The sequence below is a fragment of the Pieris napi genome, chromosome 1 (genome assembly GCF_905475465.1).
Source record: "Pieris napi chromosome 1, ilPieNapi1.2, whole genome shotgun sequence".
NCBI classification, from domain to species: domain Eukaryota; kingdom Metazoa; phylum Arthropoda; class Insecta; order Lepidoptera; family Pieridae; genus Pieris; species Pieris napi.
Genome location: NC_062234.1, coordinates 14,435,987 through 14,458,541, shown reverse-complemented (window position 1 = coordinate 14,458,541; position 22,555 = coordinate 14,435,987). Strand labels below are relative to the sequence as shown.

The following is a 22,555-nucleotide window of genomic DNA, read 5'->3' as shown; positions in this document are numbered from 1 at the left end:
ATTCGTTATAACGAATCTATCCCAATGACATGGGGTCACGGAATTCAGACGGTGATTCACGATAGCATCATCTCATAAAGTATATTAATTCAAGGAAAAACGCACGATGAAACATCATATTTTTAAACCATAAACATAAACCTAATTTACAAAGAGATAGGCATTAGAAAACTAACAGTTGTGTCCAATGAGGAGACAGTGAAGTAGGTTATATTGGGTTATTTAAAGAGATACAGAATATGATCGATAAGGTATAGACTTAGAAAATGATAAAGAATATCATCAAACTTTAAGATATCCTTTATAACCACGCCGCAATCTACATACATACAATCTTAAACAAGAATCAAGTAAAATGATGATTTTCACGAGACCCTTTCTAGATTACATTGCAGATTGTCTGCGTAAGCTCAGCCTATATTTGAATATCGTGTAAGACCCAGACACGGCAGACTGTTACTGGCGACCTGAATGAAAAACGATTTCCGCAGCACGGAAGCCTTTTTGTTCGATGAATAGTTAGTCGCTATTCAACCGAACGATTTATGATAATATTTCCATTCTATTACTTTTTAAAGTACACTAGACGGTTTTTAAACATGTTAATACCCTTTTTTTGGCTTTACATGCGTTTCTTACCCTTAAGATCTTTTTGCCTGACACAATGTTGTTGTGATTTCGGATTCTCTTCTTTTTTTCTTCACATACATGTCATTTGCTGACATAGAAAGAAATATCTATTGGCGCACGGCGGGGTTTAAACGCACGACTTCAAGAACATTAATACACACACATATAAACTATTTTAAATGTATAAGTGAACAAAAAACAAATATAATTTATATTTATTTATAAAAGCAAAATATGTCGAAACGATAAGCGTTACTTAAACGTGCTTGAATTAATTAAGCTACATTTCCGATCAAAACTACCCTTTTAAAGTAGATACTCGAGATACCGATGCGATGGCAGTTCGCCAACAGATTAATGCCACTTTGCTTTCATAATGAAGCCTAACATTGGTATTACGCCAACCTGTTAGTGAACGCCATGCTTGTTGATTCAGACGCCAGGCTTTCGATACTTTTGTGCTTCATCTTCACATTTATTTAAAAGTCATTACGTACCAAGTATTGTACTTCGATTATTATCAAACATAAAAAATATACATGTCTGTGTCGATAATTGATTGGATAACTAAACCTCTTTTGCAAAAAGAACGGTTCTGACGGCGTGGAAGCGTTCAAGAAGTTGGGATCCGTCGTTTAGATTGGCCGCTAGCTTGAAGTCTTGACCTCAATTCAATTGAGCATGTTTGGGATGTTCTAAAGAAATGTAAAGTAAAGTAAAAAAAATCATTTAATCATATAGGTAACATAATGTACACTAATGACTTGTCAATAAAGAAATACATACATATTAATGCTTCTAATTTTACATTTACTGCCAGTTCTCAAATCAAATGACTATGATCAATCATAAAATCAATCAATCATATGATCAATGATCAGTGCAACCTGCTCCACAAAACAGTGTGGGACACAAAACAGAGTGGGATCGTATTCCTCAAAACGTTATTATAAACATCGTGGTAAGCATTCCCAGAAGAAGAAAAGACAAGGATTCTAATTGAGTTTTTACAATTGATTTTTCTTTTCTGCAAAAGAGTTTTGTTCATCTTCCAGCTTTAGTGATAAGTGACTGATAACTAAAGTATGACGCGTACCTGGTGGTGACCTGACCTAACCTGTGATTAGATATAAAATAACTTAAATCTTAGTCTACCCGAGACACAGCATGTTGAGTTCCATATAAATGTTACTACAATATATTAAGGACGATATATCAGATTGTCAAAACGTTTTTAAACACTTATTTATTTGGTTCATCCGTAACTAATTCCAGTTCGGAACCGATGTAATAAATAAAATATCTAAATTTAAAAGCATAAAAAGTGAAAAGTGCAAGCGTCGAGTGTAGGTTCAATGTCAGTCGGCTTGGAAGCCTGCCAGGAGGGCTTTCTTATCATGAAAGTGCTGTGAAGATGGAAACGTGCTTGCTTAATGGCTTTAGCATTGTTTGTTACATTTCCGCCAAGTTTACGGGTTTTAATAGAGCGTTTACACGGTTACTTTTAACTGAATCATTTAAACACTATGGTTTATCATTTACTCCAGTAGTTTAAGATGTCGCATCCAAGATGGGCAATGAGAAATAGAGAAACTACTATTTGATGACAACATATTTGATTTATAAGACAGAAACACTGTCTCTATCTAAAACACTATGGGGAACAATCGTACTCTACACTGGATTAATCTCGAAACTTATGTCAGAAGACTAATACACGGTAGAAGATAATAGAAGAAAATGCATGTAAAAGTTGTATTGTAAATAAAATTTAGTATTAGATAACATAATATATAGACCTGCTTAACCCCAAAACATTTCCTAAATAAGGAATATTTTCTGAGAGGCGTAGCTTGGATTCCCTTCAGACTTCGAATCCTTATAATACGTGTAGGGTTGCGAGTAAATAACAATACGTAATTTGTACGTCTCTTATAGAAATATAGCAACGTCACCATAGTAACGTAATCCTTATTGGGATAAGCAGGTTTCCTCATTTTCTATCATCCTGAGTCAAACTAAATGGGGCATGGTACTGACTGATTTCTGCTATTGTATCAATGATACGCATGATGAGTAGAAGGGTTTCTAGGCGTCCATATTATTTCACCGAAAATCATTTCTTGTGTCTGTTTTTAGATTGATCAGGTTAGATAGGCATGAAGAATGTGTCGTGAACTTCTATTTTTGTGACATTTGAAATGGCAGCAAGTGATAGAAAAATGACCTATAAATTAGTTCCGAGAAGGCGATCGTAGGCGGAAAGGCATGACGACCGCTGTTTAAATTTTTTAGTCTTAAAAATACTGACACAACGATTAGTTTGATTTCAGTCCGATAACCGCCCCGAACATAGGGCAGATACTAAAAGCCACTGTTGATAGATTTTTAACCCTGATTAAATTATGTCTGTGGTATTAAAATAACTATGATATTCTGTAGATAAAACTCCAAACAGATGTCCTTCTCAAATAGTATTTATGAATACCAATGATAATATATATTTTGTACTAAAAATACAAAAACCTTTTATATAATAAAAACGAAGAGCGAATATTCTTTAGAAATTTGTAAAGGAATTTGAACACAACCAGTGCTATAGATTAATGTGAAACGAATCGCTTTGCATCAGAGAAATCTAACTCTAATCTTTAACACATTCATTTGGAAAGTACATTGTCGTGATACACTTGATATTGCTGAATCAATACTTTCCCACACAACTATTTTATATACTCCTTTTGTCTATAGTGCAAACAGACAAATCAATTTCTCTATAGATTTTAAAATAGAAATTGATTTGTCTTAATAGTTCGTTAAATATTGGTGATTAAATCTTCATACTTTACTGGGCTTTTCAAAGTTTCCTTTGCGTGATAATGGATTAAAACACACATAAAAATTCTAGAGAATCTTATAAATGCTAGTAAAATTGTATATTATACATGTGCGCATAAAAACAGTTAAGACTATATGTTAAACAGCTAACAGAATAAACATATTGGAAATCTCGTTTTGTGTACACAAATTTTAATTGCCGGTTTCGTCTCTCTGAAACGAGCTTAAACAGCTCTTCATCGTACTTCCTCAGAACAGAGCACTCTACGTGTTTACGCTCGGAGAATAAGTGTTTTAAATTGTAATTAAAACCCTCATTATTCTACTAAGGAAATATGTTCATAGGCATCAGTTAACTCTTTATATGCTCACTAAAATTCCGGTAAATTTTTACAAAACAATTTAAAACGGTTTGGAAAAGAGCTTTCTAATTGGTATACTTAATTTAATGTTAGACATTAGTTTGTATTTCATTTGAAAAGGTTGTACAATTCAGTCAATCTACTTCTGTAACCAGGGAAATATCGGAATAATTTCATTTTATACTGTTTTCACAAATCGTAAATGGGTGCCTCGCAAAAATCAGGCCGGGACGGGGCGTAGCGGTATGAAAATGTAAGCTTCTGACGCGGCGGCGCGGCGCTGGTATTGATCCGTCACGCGCGCAGAACCTGTTGCCGAGCTGAAATATTTCCTGCAAACTTATTGGACGGAAAGCTGCATTTGAATTTGGAACCTACTTTGTTAATAGCCTACGTATATCGTGACGCACGCAACAAAGTAGGTCCGATTAGTTTAAGCTTAATTACGTTAAGGCTTAATTACGGATAATTAAACATAAATATTACCTAACCTTTTCGTCTTATTCTCTCTCTTTAATCGGCAGATCATGTCTGAGCAAGGAAGCACCGCCTTTCTTTTGACAGTGTACAGTTTTGAGGACGATGAATCTTTCACTTAATTGGTCCATCTAGATGGTGACCGGCCACGTCATATTTCAACCAACCACAATCGATTGGCTTATTACAAAAAGCCTATTAATATAATTTAAATCATTCGATCATTTAAAATACACGCTCTGCTTATTCATTTCCGCTAAACTACGTGTAGACAAACGCATAGCAACAAAGGCCAAACCTTAGCAAATTCTTTAGGCCTTATCTTAAAAGATTGCAAGTTACATCACAAAGAAAAGAAAGAAAAAAACACGACCGGCAAACGATCTTCGTAAATCTGTCGCCACCCGCTCCTCTTTGGCTCGGCTTTAATGGATTGTGGAAGCATAACCCGTGTCTACAACACACCCATTCATTTTCTATTCGAACCTATAATAGTTACACTACATGATAGGTCTCCATTGTATATCGAATAAAACGATTTATTTATAAACTTTTCGCTTGGATGCTAGGTATTTCTTAGAGTCACACAAAAAGGTCCATTGGAGAGTTTTCATAATATTATCAGTAAGTATTAACGTGGCGTGTCGCAATACGTACGACGGTAAGTAGCAATTTTCCAGTAGTTTGAACACAATCGATGCTTGAGAAATCTACTTGGATTGTTATAAAACTGGCGTAATAATATGTAACATTGCTGATACATCGTTTTATAAATATTCAGATCAACAGCTGTATTAAGACTTTATATAATCGTGGCGCTACAACCATTTTAGGTCTGGGCCTCAGATTTCTGTATCTGTTATATGATCATTTGTCAATCTAATGGGCAAGTAGGTGCCTAACACACGCCGTGGACTTTTTGGGTCTCAACCTCACGATATTTTCCTACACCGTTCGAGCGAATGTCAAATGCACAAGAAAGACCATTGGTGCACAGCCGGGGTTCGAACCTACGACCTCAAGGATGAGAGTCGCACGCTGATTTATAATATCTTTGTTCTGCTCGTAACCACTACGGGCACTGTTTCATTTCTCATACAAATTATATATACAACAGATAACTATAGTATAGTAATTAAAACAATGAATTTTACCAATTCAGATAAGACTATTTGCTACGGTGAATAGGTATAGGGGAAGACGATGACACTAACGCAAAGAAATCGCATTTCTATGTACCTACTAAACAAGATTTTCCATGTAATCGAATCGTGCCGCAGTTTATCGAAGATAAGACTTATTTCGACACGACACTTGTGATAATCGTATTCTCACTGCGTTCAAAAGGAAATTTCTTAAGCAATCATTCGTAATTAGTATCAAAGCCGAGTCTGGCTCCAACCACGCTACAAAGGGCTCCTTGTGGATTGCAACAGCATCCGTCGACCGCATTTAAACTCGAAGCAAATCAACGAGATCATACTATCGTGTTTCCAAACTCGCGTGTCATTATATGGAGTGTTAAAATGAAACTCATTTTACCCAAGTCGCATGTTTCAGGCACGATGTTCAAATGTATAAATTGCTGAATAGTCATGCAAATAAGTTTAGTAATACACAGAGAAAACATGCGTGACAAAACATCTCGCACGCGTGTTAAATTGATCTGTAATATTACCTAATAAATAACATAAGGAAATGTAATGTGATTGCGGAATATTAACAGTAGTTCAGAGCCACCGGACGAACCAATCGCGAACACCGCTCCCACTTATCGAGGGACCCATTAATTGAACATCTGTGACATCACCTATATCAATTGCTTATGGTGACTATTTGCAGCTTGAGTACGTCGAATCGAAATTTTCATGTAATTAAGAACATTTGTCCCCGAAACGACGCATTATGAAATCATGACAAGGGGTTTTCTTTATTATTAACACCTAGACGCTAAAGAAGTTTCACCACACTATACGCAACATTCGAAGCCATGATTCAATATATACTAACAATAACATTAAGAGACCAATTACGTCACGTAATTAGTTATGCATCGTTTAAATAGACGACTCAGGCAATATGTAGTAAAACTCGAACGGCAAATAGAAAAACTCGGAACATACTGTGGTCTACATGTCAAGCGAGTTTAAATCGCGTCGTATTCTATTACGAAATAGCTGAAAACGTAACATGACCGCCCCACTGCGACCGACAGCCATATCTAGGGGCTGAAGCACCATTAGTATTGTTATCGCGATGGGCAACGCGCGGCGTTTCGCTATGATACCTGGGCCTAAACCCTTGCCTATTGTGGGCAACTCTTGGCGCTTTGCCATTGGTCAAAAGCCTTGGCGGACAAAGTCGTTGGACGCTACGTTGTGGAGACTGCGCGAGATGGCCGGTACAGGTGGTGCCGCTAAAGTGGCGAAGTTATTTGGACATCCCGACCTGGTCTTTCCATTTAGCGCTGATGAGACAGAGAAAATATATCGGCGCGAAGACTCCTTGCCACATAGAGCGGTAGCACCATGTCTCAGGCACTATAAACAAGAATTGAGAAAGGATTTTTTCGGTGACGAGCCAGGTTTAATTGGAGTGTAAGTGTATGTTAGTTTGCTTCTCACTTATGCTTAGCCACTGAACATAATAATGTCAAATATTTGTTTTAGTCATGGAATGCCTTGGTCAAAATTTCGCTCCAAAGTGTCAAAGGCGCTAGCGTCACCGGAAGCAGCAAGATCTTCTGTTCCGTGCCTAGATTATGTTGCAGAAGACTTTGTAAAAAAGTGAGTAACAATAATCTACATATCTCTTGTCTAACGTAAGCTTTGATCTCAAAGAAAACTTATCATAATTCAAGAGTAGAAATACTAAATATAGCAGGACCTTTACCTAGTAAATCGCACAATTTAAATCGATTTAATATAGCTATTCAATTTGAAAACTTGAAAGGCTTACAAGATAGCATTCAAATGAAATAGCGATACTCAAGTGGCAACTGTTAATACTAAGAGTCTATACGAAGTGCAGAATCTCGGTTTAATGACCACATCCGCTTTAACAACGAGTTCGTCTGCGCGTTTGTTTGCACTCTGCTCTCTTCTGACTCATTGCGGAAAACAGCAATCTCGTTCAATGAAAGAGTGGTGTTCCGATTGAGTGTCTCTACGCAAATTTTTATACACACTATTTATCAAATCAGTGTGAGCCGTGTTGGCCTAGTGGCTTCGTCGAGCGCCTCTCATCCCTGAGGCCGTAGGTTCGATCCCCGGCTGTGCACCAATGGACTTTCTATGTGCGCAATTAACATTCGCTCGTACGTTAAAGAAAAACATCTTGAGGAAACCGCCTTGTCTTAGACCCAAAAATTCGACGTCATGGACACATGCCTGACAAGGCAGAGGAGGCAGACATCTGAGGCCAACAACACTGATTTATTTGGTAAATCAGTGGTGTTGGCCTCAAGGGATGACGTCGAAAGCCCACATCATTTCCGAAGGTACTCAGGACACTAACAAAGCCAAAACTACTTTTCTGATCAATAGAGGTGACCGATAGCTGACATTATGTCTTCTTGCAGAATGGATAGAATGTTAGATGAGAACCGAGAACTACCAAAGGATTATCTCACGGAACTCTACAAATGGGCACTGGAATGTAATGTAATCTTTGAGTTATACTATTATTTAATAAGTGTACCTTTTTAAAGCTACGAAATTAATATTTATAGCCGTCGGAGCTTGGGCGCTCGGAACGAGGCTGGGCTGTTTAAACAATGATGATGAGGCCGCGAGGGAAATAATAAACAGCATCCATGGTTTCTTCCACAGCGTGCCCGAATTAGAACTCTCGGCTCCCTTATGGAGGCTCTACTCAACTCCCGCCTACAAAACCTACGTCAACGCATTGGATTCCTTCAGAGCACTTTGCTTAAAGAGACTGACTGATAAAGGAATATGCGCCAACATTGCTAAATCGTCCGGCGAAAAAGTCGCGACCATTTTGGCTTTGGATCTACTTTTAGTAGGAGTGGATACGACTGCTGCGGCCGCGGCAAGCACTATCTACTTGCTGGCTAAGAACGAAAGGGTTCAAATGAAACTGCAGACTGAATTGGATAACAACCTTCCAGTTGGACGTGTTATGCACAGCAAGGATTTAGACCAGATGCCATATCTACGAGCATGTCTGAAAGAAGCTTTAAGGTAGGTTTGAAAAATCGAATAATCTACGAAGTGACTATATTTACATGTTTAGTAATTGCAGTTTAAAAAAAAATACACTATTAACTTTACAGCATGCATTACGATTTATTTGCATTTTTCCCTAACACAGTGTTTCAATGTCACATTACATTATCCCGTAGATAAAATCCAGCATTTACTTTGTATATTTTTCCGTAATTTTGCGGTCAAAGCGAGTGTAATATAAGCAAGTTGCACTGCGCAAAAGCAAACTACGTATATGGACTTCACCTCATCTTATGTTTTATTCAGTGACCACGACGGTATCGCATTGCAGACTTTCTGCTATTTACTTTGAATTCAAAGAGACTGATCAAAGATTTTCAACATCTTAAATTCTAACATACTGTGATTTCTTAGAATAAATTTTAAGAGCCCGCGGTGTATTTCATCACGTATTCAAGAAGTACAGTTTATGAGTTTCCTTTTAGAAAGTAATCCCTGTAGCCACTGAACCGTCTTTGGAATTCCTTTGTTCCTAATTGATCTGGACGTAGGTATATTGAATTCATTGAGATTGCTATTTGAATATTTCCACATGAATCACGCAGGCAGTAGTTCCATGTTTTGGCGTGCAATTTCTATAAATTCCTGAAACCGAAATTTGAACCGCCGTTGCTAATAGAATAGCCGTGAACAGCCAGATAAAACATAAGGAAAATAATATTATAAAGAGGAAATGAATATTGGTTTTTGAATTGAAAAGGACTAACCATCTAACCGATCCAAAACTACTGGACTGATTTGAAAAACTCTTGACACCATTAGAATCCTACATTATCCCTGATCAACATAGTATATAGAATATATATAGAAGCCGTGCGAAACCGGGACAGCTAGTATAAGAAGGATAAGTTTATGGACTCATTCAATGACTCATTATAACAATTGATAAGCAACAAATAGCAACATTTCAATGAGTATATTACGTTAAACATTCAGGAAAAGGAGAATTAACACACAAACACAAATTTTTAAGGATCCAATTATTTTACACTAAAATAGATACTTCCTTTACAATTGGAGCATATAATCATATAATACTGGTACAACATGAAAAACTTGTATATTTTCTTATGCAATAATTAATACAATGAACTCGTCAAGTGTGATACTGTTATCAGTGTAAGAAATGCAAAACTAATACGTTCCACAAATGATTCATTGTACTCTAATACTCTGTATCTTATATATTACTTAAAAATGTATAAGAATAAACCTTATTTCTGTTAGTTTGTCCGCAACTGCACCCGAGATTCCTATAGGGCTTGGTGAAATCTAATACAGATTTTTTTACAGAATAAAACCAGTAATATTGGGTAACGGGAGATGCATTCAATCGGATACTGTTATATCGGGTTATGAAGTTCCTAAAGGAGTAAGTACAATTGCTTTGATGAAAAGCGATGCTTTTATTCAGATTAAACATGCTTACATGCAGTTACAGATATAAGAAAAACGCATTAATCACAAAGCTTGTAAAAGAATTATATTTGCAAAAAATAACAAACTTTTTCGACGTTATCATTGCATGAACACGAATTGAATTTTGTCTATTATCGTTGTTACGCTGGTATTTCGTGTTTGTAAATACACAAAAACTCAGTATATATTGGATTGCCATTATATCAAATTGATAGAATCATTATTTAAATTTTTATATACCTTTAGTTAGAAAATCTAAACTAATATCTTATTTATTTGTGTACTCATAATAAGATCAATCCCATTTAATATTACAGTCGCACGTCGTATTCCCGCATTACATAATGTCGAACGAAGAAAGATACTTTCCTTCGCCCCAAGAATTCATACCAGAGAGGTGGTTAAGGGGTCAATCGATTGACACGACAGATTCCAATGCAGCGACCGTGTGTAAGAGGCAAAAAGAAAAAGGTATTCATCCGTTCGCCTCGCTGCCTTTTGGATTCGGACGAAGAATGTGTATTGGAAAAAGATTCGCCGAAGCCGAGTTACATATATTGCTAGCCAAGGTGAGACTGATCCAGTACATATTTTTTATCAGGCAACGTATTTTGTATATAGCTTAATTTTATTATGTGCTTTTAAATCTGTATTATATACTAATGATTATTTCATTAAAATATCACTACTAACATTCAACCTATACAACATCAAAAACGCTACGCTTTAAATTTATAAATCTTAGTATAAAACTGGAAAATAATTGTATTACACTGAAAACGCGGAGTCTAAATATTCATATGAAAACTTGAAAAGTGCTATACTTGAATATGAACTCTGTTGAAAAATTTGTATGCAGTAGAATAACAATGAACATGATGAGTGAACCGTTTTGCAGATATTCCACAAATACCAAGTTTCATGGCGACACAGCGAGCTCACGTACAGCGTTACTCCCACCTACATCCCTAACGAACCACTCCAGTTCACATTGAAGCAAAGGCACAAAGGCAATAATCCAGCGTTTAATTAAATGGTTGCTGGACTGATACTAAAATGGAAGATGAATTCCCTAAAAAGGATTGGGAAAACTGCATATTGCAATTCGTACTGTTGTAGCTTTAATGTATAGTTTTTTGTATGTAGCTTTAGGTATAATAGACATAATGTTAAAGTTAAGTAAGAGTAATGAAAAGTATACAGCGGATGATTGTTTGTAATCTATGAATTTTTAAATGAAGCTTTTTACAGATGAAAACGCTTTCAATTATTACAAAGTTTAAAACTATGCGTTTCAATGTTAATTGTAATAATAGAACGAAAATTTGTATAATTTTGCTTTTTGAAAATTTATATTAAGATAAACTTTAATTAACATAAACAACAAATTGTACCAGATAGGTTTCCCCATCTCTATAACTGAAATGTAAATAACTTTACACTAGAACTTACTATTTAGCTGAATCGTTGAGTTGATACTCGTTAGAACGCCCGAAGCACTCTTGGACACCGGCATCAGCCCAGAGCCTCTTCATGGCAGCCAGCAGTTCCTCACTGAACGGCTCCGTGTCCTCCATTCGCTGGATGACGTCGAACACCATCTTTCCGTCACTCTGCAAAAAAAAAAATTATATATATATATATATCTATAGTCGTAGAGCCGAAAACCACGCTTCGTCGTAGCGAGATATTGCCATAACAGTAATAATGTGATTATGTAGCCTCATGTCTGACTTAATTAAAGTACTAATTTGTCTATTGTCATTTGATGTTGTCGTCGGTCACACCGCAAAGGACTACGCCAGAATATGCAGGAAGACTATATCTATAATAGATTAAATAGCTACATAATATCTACCCGCTCACCGTCTACAATAAAAAAAACGATTAAAGAACTGGCTTATGAACACCCCTTACGCAGTGTTGGAGATGCTTCTGAGACCTAAGTAGTTCCATATTTCACTGACTCACTCACTCAATCAGGCGTGTTGAAAACGGTTAGAAAAACAAAAATAATTTTTAAAAAATTATAGAATTTACTATTAAGTTTGTTATGGAAGAGCTAAGAATTAATTTAATTACGTATTTTTTTTACTTAAATGGGTTATTTATTTACCCGGCCGTAAACACAATTTAACAGTAACAGAAAGGGGCTCGACTAGAAAAGACATACTTTTTCTGTTATGGGCAGTAATTTCCAGTGTTTAATATTTATTGTTCTTCATATATAAGTCGGCACATTTCAAAATACCGTGTTTGAGGATATATATGTTTACACCGCTAACGCATTTAGGTTTGACATTTTTAAATACAACTATCGCATTAAACACGACGTATAATAAAATGTTTGCACACAACTTGAAACATTATAACTTCTAGTGAAATCTGTTAGGGCCGTCACTCATAGATAAGTTCTGTGCACATGACATTAACTACGCAATGTACTGTCAGCAAATATAGTTCAACAACTAATTAATAAAGATTTATTGCGCATTGTTTCGTCTGTGTGCTCGTAAACTAGCTTTAAAGATTTCTTTTTCACAACTAAGAATTTATTAGAGTTAAATCCTTTTTTCAAACGGAAAGGAGTTTCATCTGATGTTAAGTGATACAGTACGTTGTCAGCCTTTTATAATTTGCTAAGCTCTTTTCTTGAAGGACCCTAAGTCGAATTGGTTCGGAAATACTTCAGTGGGGAGCTGGTTCCACATAGTAGAGGTCCACCTTAGGAAACGCTCAGTTGTGGAACGACGGGCGTCGAGGTGATACGGATGGTATTTTGTATTATGCCATGACGTCCGAAGATGAAACTCAGCTGCAGGTATTAATCCGAACTACTCACTTACTCTAACCAATAACATCCAATCTGAATAAAAGAGTCAGACAAATCGGTATATGTCACCTTTGAAAACTAAAAAAAATCACTCAGCAGCAGTTCCTATTAAATGGGAAGCTCAGGCTTTTGCTGATCGTACTTCGCTCCTGCCATTTATGGCACAGTAGATAACGATAGCAAACATTAACCAAAGGGCGTGTTTATGTCATCCCCGAGCAATAATTAATTAAGGATTCATATCGCAAAGGCTATTTTAATGGCTATAATTACCGTTCAACGATCTTATCGAATTATCCTTAATTGTCGATATTTTGAAGAAAATTTTGGTAAATCAAATTCATTTTCAAAACGCTGATATTTCTAATATATTAATTATTTATACATAAATATGAAAAAGGCGCAACTTTTTTCCAATTTCCAAATTCCACTTATTTTGTTCCAATATACAACCTAACGTTTTTCTCAAAAAACCGTTTTTGATGACCATGAGAAATCTACATACTACACGTTATAGGGGGGAATACCGCGGTGTATGGGGGATGGAAAACGCGTTATAGGGGTACCTCGATTTAGGTAGGACTACTGTAGTTACTTTAAAGGTGAAGTTGTTATAAATATTTTATCGAAGTAAAACACGACGTGTTTAATATTAATGTAGCTAAGACCTTGGTTAGTGGCGACATCTATTACCCAAAAAATGTTATTTAGCTTAGACTATGGTAAAATTTCTTTCTACCAAGTTTTGAGCAAACCACGACTATTTCACAGAAAAAAGAATCCAATTGACGTCATGTTTGTTTGCAAATACATATGGAAATGTTATCGTGTTATCTAGACTTGATTATGGCGTGTCCGGTCGAAGGAAAAATTTAGATTCAATTTTATAGAATATAGACATAAATTATAAATATTTCTTAATGAAAATGCATTATGTCACTCCCTCATAATAAAAAACTAAAAGTCTTTCGTCTCTTCTGTCAGATGTAGTATATATAATAAGCAGTAATAAGATAGTTAATTTGTTACGACAGATGGGTCAGTCTTGGAAGAAAAAAGAGAGGACGCGCCCACCAAAAACTTGGGAAGATGCAATAAAAGAGATAGTGGGGCATAATTGGAAAATTCTTTTATTCACTTCGCCGGAGGTCTAATACAAGTGTAAAACATAATGACCTCCTTCCACTTAAGTCTGATATCAATTCAAATTAATACCATACGAAAATCTGTCTGAAGAATGATGTCTACAATAACGGTCCGTTAACATACGGTATTATGCGTAATTAGAATTAGCCGTAACCGTGACTCGGCCCACATTTGCAATGACAGCTCGTGTAGAGGTACAAGTGCTAATAATGCTCAATTGTAACTAGACTAGTTATAAAGAAAATTTACTACTATGTATTACTTAAATTTTTTACGTTGGGAAGACATGCAAAAACAACGACAACTATTTAAGCTTTGACTTGTTTAAGCTATCGCGGAATATGCTTGAAAGGATTATAAAGAATATCCATAGCGCAAATTCACCTTCATCATGAGCACACCCCTCATACACACCATCACTCAGCACAGCTGAAGTATAACACGTATATAATAATTTTTATTGATATTTTTTTGTTAATGTTTAAACCTTTTTGTATATATATTATGTATTCCATCTGTGGCTATATGTTTTGTACAATTCGTCATGATCGTAGAACAATGTCGGATTTGAAAAAATCCAAAATCCACTTTTTATCATATTTGAATACTACATTTATTAAATATTAGGGCTACATTAAAAAAATTCTATGTGTCTTAAATTTCAAAATAATAAGAATTAAAATAGTTATGACAAAAACTAACATGATTATATTATTTTGAAATGGCAGCCCTGTAAAGATTACTATTTGTCGGATCCGTCACTATTCTACGACTATGACGAGGTGTTGTGTATAATAATTAATGTTAGCTGGAGGATTACGAAATAAATAAGAAGGATCTAATACAATCATTATAAGTATGAGAACCTTTGACAACTAAGATATCTTTAGTATGTCAAAAACAGATTTGACATACAGGAGACATACTTAGGTGAATATCTTAAAGCCTTAATTGTTCAGTTTATCGTATTTCACACGAAATATAACATATTTGTCTGCCCCTCTGTGAACTGATTTTTAATTATTGCATGTCCGACACTGCAGGCTTGAATAACCCTTCTAGAACATTCCCAATAGCACGCTCTACTGGGCTCCATATATTCCTGTATGTTAATTGTCAGTCTCCCACTCACGACAGCATAATTATTCATCAACAAACGTATAGCTTGTTGCAGCCAATAATGTCGAATACAATTTCAATATCATCGTCATTTTTAATTAAGATACATAATATTATATTTTTACCATCTGCCAATCTATATATTTTTTTATTTAATATTCAATTGCCTGAGGTACTTATTTATAAAAGTATTCCACATCATACATAATGCTATATCTTCAGTATAAGTCACAAGCTATCTTTTCTAAAATATGTAACAATTATGGAAAATGTTCAAAAAAAAATAAAAACAATACATTTTGGTATTGTGTATAGTATTTTTTGCTAAGCAAAACAAACCACCAGCAAAACTGCAGATTAGGCACCAGATAGGCACTTAACCATGCTTTTTTTTTAATTCGCTAGCCGGTAATAGGCTAACAAGCTCTGAATAAGTATCGTTTATTCTGTTATATTCGTTAATAAGAATTCGAATGAGAGGTGCCTGATCTCCTATCTTGGTTTTGGCAGATGGGATTTGGAAAATTCTGCTTATCTTGTACTTGTATCTGAATGTTAATCTTTTGTAAGAGGTTACTGTTCTGTATTTGACCATCGCTACAACCATTTTAAGTCTGGGCCTCAGATTTCTATATCTGTTTCATGTTCAATATAAAATGCAAGTAGGTGATCAGCACCCTGTGACTGCGATTTTTTGGGTCTAAGGCAAGCCCGTTTTCTCACGATGTTTTCGATGATTGTTTTGGAATGAAAGTCCATTAGTGCACAGCTAGAGATCGAACCTACGACCTCAGGGATGAGAGTCGCACGCTGAAGACACTAGGCCAACACTATTTGAAGTAAAAACGCTCGTGACTAGGATTACGTTACGTAAACATTCACGTTAAATTCATCTCATTTGCGGTTAGATAACTTATCGTTCATCGGGTGCAATGTTTGTCATTCTCACAAGATTGCTGTAGAGGGCAAAGACATTTTAATGTACTTTTAGAATTAGTTTTTTTTATGGAACAGGAGGCAAACCGGCAGAAGTCTCACCGCCGGCCTTGGACACCAATGCCAGAGGGCTCGCTAGTGCGTTGCCGACATTTTAAGAATTATTGGTACGCTTTTTCTTGAAATACCCTAAGTCAATAGGTTCGGTTATAAGATTTTCAGTTTTAATTACTTAAAACAACGGTCTCAATGTCATTAATTAAACATTGTTATTACTGGCTGATACTCTATTTCTGTGTAAATAAGTTCCAATACTACATATAATAATGTGTGAAGATGTTTTGTTTTGGAAATAATAGGCCTAAGCCGTAAAACAATTCCTTTCAATCTTTTCACGTATAAACAACAGTCAACAACTCAGTTCCATGAAAAGCGCAATAAGAGAAGTCATAACAAGATTTTAATGATCTATCCCCATTCATTATACCATTGGTGACCTCTTTCTGTAGATGAAAGGAAAATTACGCAAGTTAAACGTTTCGAAAACGAATTACAAACATAAAATACGTATCGAGAGCTCTGGACCACACGCATTTGGAGAAAACTGTAACATTATTTGTATGCTAAATAATTATACTAAATTTTCCATATTTACAAACGCCCAGTTAGTTCTTGACTCTCTATATAGGATATCTGTTTTTCTTGGGTATCTATGGAGAAGATTGTTTAGGTTCTTGATTTGATAAGCCCACCTCAAAAGTGACCTACCGCGAGCTCCTATCCCTTTCTCGCTCCCCTGCACGACGTATCCCTCTATGAAGACCTTTACACGTGACCACGGGACCCAGGAATGTGAGTCATGAGTGTCCACTCTGAACGTTTGAAGATACAAGCTTACTCATAACGATTTTACGTTACGTTGGTACTTAACGAACCGAAATATTAAGTTATAAAAATCTTTTATTTTCTTCGCGTTTAACTCTCTATTGCGTTGTATGCCGGATGACATACCAGTTTTAGTAGGTTCTAAACTATGCACCTGAATCGTCCTTCATTAAAACAATGAGAGACAACAAAGAGTCTAAAATTATATTCTGGCCGCGCCATTGTTTCCAAATGATAAACGCGTAACAAGCATATTGCGATCAGAAGTATTGATCTGCAATTATTCGTGGAAAACCAAGCTATTACTTTGAACGTATGTAGTATCATCGATCTATAGGCGAACAAAGCCAGATAGAGTCATTACCATATAGCATTTTATAGCACTCAATTAAGGTAATTATGTGTATAGTAGCTTACATGAGTTTGGTAAAATATTAATTTATGATATAGAATACATTTACGTCTATAAGAAATATCCTGTATAGTAAGTAGTAATAGTTAAAATTTAAGATTTCCATTTAAGTGATGTTTCCTACTAATATCCATGTAAAATCATTTCTTTCCTTCAAAAATGTTTAAAAATAATAAAGTCGTTAAAATTGGTAAGAACAGTTTCTTTAAACCTAGTATCTGTATCAGTAGAATTAAAGTAAAAATAAGATAAAGTCAGAACATTCTGTATCGCCTGATTGTTATTTTGTTCCATATGCCGATAAAAAGTGATGATGCAATAGGTATGGCTTTGAATGTCAATTCCAAACTTTTCGTCATTTTGTGTTAAATATAGTCGTTAAACTGTTTGTTTTAGGCTCTAATCCTGAGGAAGCATTTATTTTTTGGTCTTGCAGACAAAGAATTAAGAAAAATGGCTGAATGCCATAAGGTTGACGGACCCAATTCTAAGTTTTTATTTTATAGAAAAGAGGGCAAACGGGCAGAAGGCTCACCTGATGTTAAGTGATACCGCCACTATGGACACTCTCAATGTTAGAGAACGTTAAAATATTTTTTCGTACAAAAAGGTTTTTGTTTGGGTAACGGCTGTTTTAGGTTTTGCTATTTTAAACATGCAATACGACATATTCGGGATATACTAAATACAACATTATATAATGTTATTTTTTTAAATACATATTTAGAAAGCACTTCTCTTGTTAATTTAGCGTCAAGGTAATTTTGATTGTTGGACAGGTATTGCAGGTTTAAGATAACTATTGTGAAATCGAACAATAACCTCACGATATATAATATGGAATGGAATATGCATGGATATATAAGTCTTTTGCCCGCCAGTCTGATTTTGATAGATAATAATATAACGCGGTAGACCCGGACCGTGTTATAGGTATTGGCGATGTAGGATTACTCTCGTAAAACCGTTTTTTTAATACATAATTCAAAAACTAGGAACACGATTTTAATAAATTTATTTAGTTTAATTTTATAACAAGCCATTTGAAACAGACGCAAAGCTACGCAAAATATGGGCTTGACAAATCATTATACACTACAGAAATATAACTTGACATATAATCTCCGTGTTATAAGGGGGACAATACCAAATTCCTATCCAAAGACAAAGTAGCCTTTATTCCAATAATCTTTGAACAAATAATTTGGATGCAACGCTCGGAATGTTGAAACTATTCCTATAATATCTATCTCTAAAGCCATACGAAAAAATAGTCCCCTAAATAAAACTAAAAATTTGCTGATAGAACACGCTAATGCGCAATGCTATACACGCATCTTACTATCTTAATAATTTGATAAACTCACAACATTTTTGATTACACTCCGAACGATAATTTGGCTATTTTTAAACTTAAAGCTTTTAATGAATTTAATGGTGCCCCATTACGTTACAACATTATTAGGCGTGTTACGAGTTTTCATAACTGTTTCAAGTCCTGAGTGGATAGTAACCTAAATTAATATTATATATTTTTAACTTTGTTCATAAATAGAGTCTCGTAGTTGCTATGTTGTATTTTCGTCATAAAACACTGTAATTTGAATTATAACATTTCTCGCCTGCTTCTGTCAAATTGTGTCAATGCTTTGATTAAAAAGACAAGTTCTCTCAATGATTAGACCAAATTAGATGGTACGTACGGTATGAACAATAGTTCAAGTTACTTGAAAATTTTAAACCAGAAGCAGGTTATAATGTAAGGTCAAAATGGTCCAAATATTGATAAGGTGATAATAAATTGTTTACCTCACGATCCTTGTTCCCATAGGTGATGCCCAGGTTAGGCATGGCGCGCAGTATGGCGACCAGTGACTGGATTGTGTTGCTATAAACCACCGGCCGGTATTGTTTGAAGTCCTCATTTGTGAAGCCGCTCTCGTGAATAATTCTGTAGGAAAAATAATTATAATAATAACATTATTCCTAAAGGTCCATTTCCAACAGTTAAATTGCAGCTTGAGCCTTTTTGGCCTAGTGGCTTCAGCGTGCGACTCTCATTTCTGAGGTCGTAGGTTCGGGCCCCGGCTGTACACCAATGGACTTTCTTTCTATGTGCGCATTTTGACGTTCATAAGTGTACATTGAGTTACCTATTTGAATAAATTATTTTGACTTTGCCTTTTTGATTTTTAACATTCGAACGGTGAAGGAAAATATCGTGAGGAGGCTTAGACCCAAAAAGTGGACGGTGTATCTCAGGCACTGGAGGCTGATCACCTACTTGCCTATTATGTTGACAAATGATCATGGAACAGTTACAGAAACCCAGACCTAAAAATATAATCTTCAAAAGAATATAGAACTAATCAACAGGTTTACAAAATCCCTGTCTGAGGAAATTCGCGCTCTAATCCAAATGTATAATTTTACGTTTAGTTTCTAACTCGAATATCTCAAAGATTATCGTTACCCGACTCGATTAGCGACACATTAAACGTAAGGGGAAGACAACAATAGCTCACGTCACTCGACACGACGCAGCGTTAGCTGTTAGAGCCATTGCGAGAAGCACCCTTGGATGAACAATGGGTAAGCTTACTTCAAAATCGCTTCGTGGTTTCTCACCCAAACACTCACAACAATATCTATCGCTTGGCATACAATTTGTTTAAGGAATATGCTTTTTGATAGCAAGTCACGTTATAATTGTCTGGTATGTACGCCCAGAGATCCGTATTCCGTAAAGGATGACTGACTCACATATATAATTTTCATTTATAAAACTAAACTCTTTTAAGACTTCTTTTTTATAGAACCGGGGGGCAAACGGGCTGGTGGCTCATCTGTTGTTAAGTGATACCACCGCTCATGGACACACAATGCCAGAGGGCTCGCGAATACGTTGCCGGCCTTTAAAACTACGACTTTAACAGTCCGAAACTTACTTCGGAATAAGAGGTAATCTACCTGACTTTAAACAATTATGAATACTAAACACTTAAAAACATTTGAATAAAGAAATTAACAAGTGCCAATTATTAACCTTAAAACCGATAAGAGACACGAACAGCCTATTACACTTTCGCTTATTTGTACTAAAACATTAAAGCCAGTGGGAAATACCTATGACTCATGGGATCGAGTCATTTGTTTATGATTAGTCTTTTAATAATTGCAACCACTATTGTGAAACTTCGATCCGACTAAAAGCATTTAACTTGCTACTTGTCTGTGTCACGCTATTAAAAAAAACGGTTACATACACGGGTTCTTTCCGAGAACAATTAAAAAAAAACCCCTGCTTATATTCGATAGACAAAATCGATCATCATATCTAGAGTATTACTTAAACCTTGGGCTGCTCGTAACACTAAAAAAATCCTAAATTAATTAAATATCTTCCTCCAGACAGATCATTAATTAATCAGTCTGGATTAATTGTATCAGACTTGTCTTTTTATACCCTACTTAATTTATTGAGATTGGCTTACTTGTAGAGGAAGGTCACTTCTTGTCTATAGTTAAAGCCGTTTACTATTGAGTCGGATGTAGGTACAGATAAGAATATTAACGTCATGTAAGAGAAACTAAACCTCATTCCCTGGTATTTGAAATTCCCCTTTTTATTTGGCCAATAAGAAAAATAAATGCAGGTTGTCCAATGTGAATGTTATGTTTTTCTAGGATCCAATTGAAAGCCTGGTATTTCCGTTTTCGTAATAAAGGAGCCAACTTTTACCTGAATTCAACGTTTTATATAATATGTATATACATTTTAGATTTACAATATCCTCAATAAGAGAAAGTTAATGTAATAAAAAAGTAGTTTAAACGTTAATGACAGAGCATCGCAAGTTTTTATAAATTCCCACGCTATCAAATCGATAATTAATCATGCGATTGAATTAAACAAAATTTTAGATTGTATCTTTAAAACATATTTTTTTAAATGTGCAATATTACATCACAGTCCTGTTACATAGCTATCGGATTAACATTCGGTTACACTGACGTCACAGGCAGCACAGATCAAAGCCGATTTTATGCTTTTTGCCAAATATCAGTCACCTTGTCCTGGGTATGAACTTTACTTATTTTTTTATATCGAAGAAGGGCCTTCCAACTTTTTATATGCCATACGAAGTTTTTTTAGCGTTATACAGTGATCAATAAGTAAATCAGTGGCGCTACAGATTTCTGTATCTGTTTCTTGATCATTTGTCAACATAATAGGCAAGTAGGTGAACAGCCTCCTGTGGCTGACACATGCCGTACATATTGAAAGCAGACATATAGGCGTACGTAAAAGATTTTTGTAAATATGTTCCAATGCGTCACGAGAGCCAAGACCTACTCATAAGTTAATATTATAATAATTAATGTTTATAGAATGAAAACTGAAAACTGAGCTACGTAACGGCCGCTATTACTTACCTGGGCGACAAGAAACAAATTTTGAATTTATTATGTAACAACAAATAATATTTCTTTTGACACGAAAGTTTCCATTTTTAACCAGTCGACGGAGATTAAAGTCGTAATTGTATCTGAACTAATTGTTGAATTATATGTTTAAAAATCTGCGCAGGGTAAATCCGTGGGACGATATTTCAATATCTTCTTAAATTATTGAATATAAAGAATGATATGCGAAACAATTCGTAATATACAATCTTATCTACTATATGTTGAAAGCGTATTGATTATGTCGATAAAGTATTATCTATATAATATTATATCGTGAGTACAGATCGGATGGTCTTGTAAACTGTCTTATTATTGATTGATTAGAGGATTAACAATAGCAATACTGTTGCAAGAATAATTGTATAAATATTATATTCAAACAATTATATCGCCTTAAGGATTTTTATAATTTTTATGATTTTCCGTAACATGTCAAAGCATTTAACTTAATTCAAGACAAACACAAATTCAACTTACTTCATTTGTTTAACTATCGTACTTTTTCCAGATTCACCAGCACCTATAACAAAGAAAATCTTTTTTATTTACAATAGTAAAAATAGCACAGAAATCTTTAAAATCTGTAAATCATAGAGTTTCAGACTAAAACGTTTACACAGCCGCTGTAATAAAACGAGTGATATAAAGTCAGTTAATTGCCAACCAAACATAAACCATGAATTTGAATTACAATGCATTAGATGTACCAAAAAGAATATAAAAAATTATCAAATATCATTTTTAAGTTTGTAAAAAAAGTACCAGCCATTTGTAATGT

The 22,555-nt window shown here is 35.1% G+C and overlaps 2 protein-coding genes across 3 annotated transcripts in view; one reads left to right on the top strand and one right to left on the bottom strand.

The window, feature by feature from the left end:
• Positions 1–22,555, bottom strand: part of LOC125048915 (guanine nucleotide-binding protein G(o) subunit alpha) — a 33,587-nt gene that overhangs the window by 6,006 nt on the left and 5,026 nt on the right. For both annotated transcript variants that reach the window (XM_047647887.1, XM_047647879.1), the window contains exons 2-4: positions 22,255–22,297; positions 19,117–19,258; positions 11,429–11,589 (exon numbers count right to left, since the gene is read on the bottom strand). In XM_047647887.1, coding sequence (XP_047503843.1) covers positions 11,429–11,589; positions 19,117–19,258; positions 22,255–22,297 — 346 coding nt within the window. The remainder of the gene's footprint in view (positions 1–11,428; positions 11,590–19,116; positions 19,259–22,254; positions 22,298–22,555) is intronic.
• LOC125048893 (probable cytochrome P450 49a1) lies at positions 6,458–11,308 on the top strand. The gene is made up of 7 exons (XM_047647850.1): positions 6,458–6,904; positions 6,977–7,093; positions 7,888–7,964; positions 8,038–8,512; positions 9,851–9,929; positions 10,294–10,545; positions 10,875–11,308. The coding sequence occupies exons 1-7, from the start codon at positions 6,564–6,566 to the stop codon at positions 11,007–11,009; spliced, it is 1,476 nt and encodes a 491-aa protein (XP_047503806.1). The 5' UTR covers positions 6,458–6,563; the 3' UTR covers positions 11,010–11,308.

Excerpts from the sequence above, each read along its gene's own strand:
- LOC125048893 (XM_047647850.1), top strand. The coding sequence starts at position 6,564 with ATGGGCAACGCGCGGCGTTTCGCTATGATACCTGGGCCTAAACCCTTG. Across the intron at positions 7,965-8,037 it reads CTACAAATGGGCACTGGAAT|CCGTCGGAGCTTGGGCGCTC; the intron begins GTAATGTAATCT and ends TAATATTTATAG. Across the intron at positions 8,513-9,850 it reads TGTCTGAAAGAAGCTTTAAG|AATAAAACCAGTAATATTGG; the intron begins GTAGGTTTGAAA and ends ATTTTTTTACAG.